Raw genomic sequence first — 4,819 nt, forward strand, 5'->3', positions numbered from 1 at the left:
TTCATCTGGATTTTAATTTTTTGTTATCGAGTTGTAACTCACAAAATACATCAGTTCTTTCTGTTTGATGAATTGTTAGTGTGATAAACTAAAGCTTTTCTGTAATAAAATGAGATGTGCTTACCAGAGGAACGGTTTTATCACTTTATACGTAGACTTTGTAAAGTAAGATGATGTGGCTTCAGCAAAAAAAATTCAGAAGTTTGGACCAAACTCGTCAGGAAAGACATCCCTATTAAATTAAGATGTTGAAACATTTAATATGGATCAGAAAAATTGACTGTAACTCTTCGTGTTCGTACTTGGGCAATTCAACATGGTATGCATGGTACTCTTACGAATTTACCTGAGTTTAAGATATTCATAACACTAATCCGATAATTGTATTTTGAACGACGCCTCACGCTCACTCTCAAAACAATAAAAATTGGGGGGGAAATACTAAAACGAAGGGGTGAGTAATGAGGAAAAGAAGCGCTATTGTCAGACGCTATAAGATTTCCTGTTAAATAACATTAATATTGAGATTATTTCATCAAGGCGTCTTGATGAGCAGAGCTATAGATAATTATTGATTGATAATTGATAGATAGAATTCATCGAATTCTGAAAATTCTATTCTCATCTAGAAAGGGGTAATGCAACGATATGGTTCAGTCCGTTCACCGAGCTAACATTTTTCGTTTGCACTGGCGCAATTCAAATACCTGTCCGTAGGAGCGCCGGGATAGAATTTGGTTGCACAAACCTGGTTGTCTCTCTTGATTTTCCATAGCAAGGTTATGATGAATCTCAAGAAGGAATTTTTTTTTTTCGAAAAAAAATTGTTGAATTTGATTCAAAAGTCGGGCAAGAGCAGAAAATAATGACATTGCAGAAAATATATCCGTGGACCCCCCCCCCCACTCTGTGTTTTAATATAGCCAGCGAAGGTTTTCCTGTTTTCTTTGCAGCTAAATTGGCGCATCAACATTATATACGTGTACTACTACTATAAGTCCGTTCGCCAGCAACCCAAGGATCTTATTTTATCCGTGTTACTTCACCAGAAGCTAGTTCGTTCCATCATGCGCCTCCAGCTTGACTTTATGGTAATCAGCTATATAGCTATAGCCTTTATTTGGAAATACGCGTTTGCTTTTTAAAAGCTTTTCTCTAAGTTACCTTTGTGTTTTCTCGTTTGACTCTTGCAGCTCCTTGTAGCATTGGTGATTGTGACCATTTTGGATGCGGCTGATTCGTTCGTCACCAACGCCAATTCGGCCGGAGAAGATTCGCAACCGCTGATGACCGGAGATTATAACTTCGCCTACGCTGGAGCCGGAGTGGAAAATGTCTATTACCCGCAGACGACCGGTGATCAAATTGTGAGCGAATCTGCCAGCGCCGACATGGGGACGACGTCAGCAGTTTGGCCAGGAGAAGGAGCCAATCAGTGGAAGACGACCAATCAGGCTACAGGGAATCCTAGCCATCAACAGGTAGGCTTCTTCGATGTGATAAGATCTCTGGCAAATATATTTACTGGATTAGTTGGACGAGCAAGCACACCCGAAACGCCAACGCCCATCGGCAGCGGATATTATTACCAGCATTCGGAAGAGGACATTACGGATGAAGACTTTTACGATGACAGAGTGATGGCTCCCGTCACTGATGTTCCGATCGCTGTTCGGCTGGCGCGAGTGAAGCAATTAGTTAACACTCGATTGTCTCCTCGATCGAATCCAAACATTTACGACGGCTATCCTCAATACCCGCCCGCCGTCATGGAGGACCCGAGGCAAGGGTCCGCATCTGCCCACCAAGATGTTATTCTGACGCCAGGCGAACAAGTTTCCGAAAATTTCGGCTGCAACAGTAGAATATGCCTGTGGAAGAAGTGAATGTTATTTTTTTGCTTGCCGGATAATCAGTGTCATCTGGAGACGAATGCTGAACACCAAGTATAGGACCAAATGAAATTATTTTACAAGATATCTTGTTGACGGTTGGACACGCAAAATCGTATCATTGGGAAGAATCAAAATTAACTTTATATGTTTAATTTCTATACTTACATTCAATTACATTTTTTTTATGTTTCATTTTTTAAAATAGGTATCACACATATCCCAGTTTCATAATAATTCTTTGTTTCTTAATGTTTCGTTTCCAAATAACTTTTCTTCTCACCTTTTATACATGATCAGTGGTGCATTGCTGAATAGCGCATGGGGATGGTATTAAACGCATAGGTCAGCAACCTAAGAAAAATGAGAGAATCAAATTTGTTTGGTACCGGAACATCTTCACAATTATTGTAAAGAAAAAAAAAGAGCGTCACTCGAATGAAATAAAATTTAAGTTTAAACGGGTAAGTCGGTTTGTACGCTAGCACGATTAATACAAACTATCACTGACACGTAGATATAACGATCACCGGAAAATGATTTTTTTAATAATGTCCTTACAGTTTTCGATGTTCTCTCTCATCAAATCAATAAACGGCTCATCTTTATAGTCTACCTGTTACTGGTGTAAAGTGCACCATGGATTGAGAAAAGATTAAATATTTCCATCCGTTCCACATTCGAATTCCACATTCCACCCGTCCGTTTTCGTGAAATCAAAAGTGTAGTGTGGACATGTGGTTTCACAAGAAGTCATTTCCTTTGGATTGAACTAGATAAAAAAAAGGTGGGAATTTAACTGTTTTCATTTACACATTTAGGTAAGAACAAATAAAGCAGCAAGTTTTACCTCTGTTTGCTTACGGAAATTTTCGGCTGTTTAACACTCACTATCACTAACTGCTTCAGAAGTAACAATTACTCAAGTCAAGTAAAAACATGAAAAATTAAAAGATATTAAATTACCTTGATTATAATTTATTGTCATCAATGTGCTGTTTGCATATTAATTTCCGAAATATAAAACAAAATGAAAGGAACTGAACGCTAAGTCCAACCGCGCATCCGCTTATACTTCCGCTTTCAGTTAGCTTAAGTGTTAATTCCATTAAAATCACTTGTATTCACGTCAAATGCAATCTGAAAACTGCACAGAACTACAAAACCACAAAATCGTTGCGTGAAAATTCTCCTCGGGTAGAACACGAGGGAATTTTTCAAATAATTTATTTATAATTGAAAGTACCATATTTTTTTAAAAATAAAAAAAAAAATTAATTTAAAATTGTTTTTTTTTACAGAAATTTTTAATATTTTCAAGAAGGGTTTTGGATTTAACAACTTGAACACTACAATAACAAAGTTCGTTTAAAAAATTTCTGGATGCATTTTGTTCGAGGTTAAAAATTAACTACCCTCGACTACTTCCTAAAGGAGAGTGTAGAACCAGATAAACTTTTACTTATACGTGTGGGTGTGCAATTTATTCACCGCGCTGTTTAATGTCGTAGAGTGATAATAATCAAGAATAAAAGTTATTGAGAAAAAACAGCAGTTTGTATTTGTTAATTTAACCCAACACGTTTATCGATGACTTTCCGGGTAATGGATTAATTCGTATGCTTAAGTCTTTTAGGATGAGGGTAATGGCATCTAGGTGGTCTGTTATCACGGCATATAGGGAATTATATGCACACCACCCAAAGGCTGTGGTGTGCGATAAAGTCCCCTATCGCCAACAATATTGAATGAAAGTTGGGGTGGTAACAAAAAGTTTAATTCTTCAGGGGTTGAAGTCGCTTTTGGGGAAATAACTGAAAAACTTCGGTCCTAGAGATCTAAGGAACTGAAACAAAACTGAATAATGACAATCATCCAAAAGGGAAATCAAATTACATTATAGCGATCAACGATCTCCCCCAATTTTAAAGAAATGTCACTTCCCACGCCGAAATCGCCATTTTACTCAAGAATAGCGTTGTTTTTTTCTTAGAGAGTGAAATATGTCTTATTTATTCGTAAATGTTGAAAGGTTTTATGAGAGGAATTTTGTTTGGTTAGTGTTTGGTTGCGATGCATTTAGCTGGAAAATAAAGACACTTAAGAGAGGATGTACCTTAGTGATGGTAAGATTGGTTCTTTCGAGGTTGAATTCTGGGGAAAATCATTCATTGTGATTTCGAGTACTTTCCTCAATGTTTCCATATGGAAACGGAATAATCGATAGCTTACTGTTGGAATTGACATTTTTTTTTTGAAATTTGGATCATAATGTTAGGTCTGTTGTTTGACTTCTTCAAAGTGGTTTTGTGATAATAGTAAAGTTAAACGAGACAGTTGTAGTTCCTCAGAAAAATGTTTGGTCAACAATACGTTCAGGGTACAATTGAACGTACGCAACTCGTCGATAAACAATCAGATAAAAAAGGGAGAAGATTGAATGTCAGGTGTGTTTATCTTCTTTCATCATCGTTTTACTAATTGGTGGTTTTCAATGAGAATGTTACGCCTGGAGATGTAACTGAAACCGAATTGTCAGGTTTCCAATCGATTGTTGTTGCTTCGCGCAGTAGAACTGATCCTGGGTCTGTTTTGGAAACGTCTTACGTTTCGTCCTGAAAATGATCAGTGATGAAACGAAAGACTCCTGTTAATTTAATTATTAAGAATAAACACATCGGAGAGGAAGATAAACTGCTCGCAGAGTTCGTACGCAGTATACAGTATTTTTGGGATGTGGCAATTTTGGGGGTAAGGTAATTTTTGGGATGTGGCAATTTTTTGAATGTGCGTCAACGAGTCCACGACTTAATCAGACAAGATTTAGGGGTTTTCTTTTTTGTATATCTCGTCAGAAAAGTCGATCATTTTATTCCAAGTTTCGGAAAGCTTCAAGTTTCTCTGTAAATTGAATGGCATAATTTTCT

General features: G+C 37.2%; 1 protein-coding gene and 1 long non-coding RNA gene across 2 annotated transcripts; both read left to right on the forward strand.

The window, feature by feature from the left end:
- Window positions 1–1,049: 1,049 nt before the first annotated feature.
- Window positions 1,050–2,112, forward strand: LOC124341817. The gene is made up of 2 exons (XM_046794764.1): window positions 1,050–1,091; window positions 1,194–2,112. The coding sequence occupies exons 1-2, from the start codon at window positions 1,068–1,070 to the stop codon at window positions 1,884–1,886; spliced, it is 717 nt and encodes a 238-aa protein (XP_046650720.1). The 5' UTR covers window positions 1,050–1,067; the 3' UTR covers window positions 1,887–2,112.
- A 454-nt stretch (window positions 2,113–2,566) lies between these two features.
- On the forward strand, window positions 2,567–2,943 carry LOC124341818. Its single transcript, XR_006918619.1, has 2 exons — window positions 2,567–2,644; window positions 2,714–2,943. It is a non-coding gene; the product is annotated as an uncharacterized LOC124341818 (long non-coding RNA).
- The last annotated feature ends 1,876 nt before the right edge of the window (window positions 2,944–4,819 follow it).

This window comes from Daphnia pulicaria, chromosome 6 (genome assembly GCF_021234035.1).
Source record: "Daphnia pulicaria isolate SC F1-1A chromosome 6, SC_F0-13Bv2, whole genome shotgun sequence".
Lineage (NCBI taxonomy): Eukaryota > Metazoa > Arthropoda > Branchiopoda > Diplostraca > Daphniidae > Daphnia > Daphnia pulicaria.

What these genes read in the sequence shown, in the direction of transcription:
- LOC124341817 (XM_046794764.1), top strand. Translation starts at nt 1,068, where the DNA reads ATGCGCCTCCAGCTTGACTTTATG. An exon ending in GCCTCCAGCTTGACTTTATG is followed by an intron (nt 1,092 to 1,193) that starts GTAATCAGCTAT and finishes TGACTCTTGCAG; the next exon opens with CTCCTTGTAGCATTGGTGAT.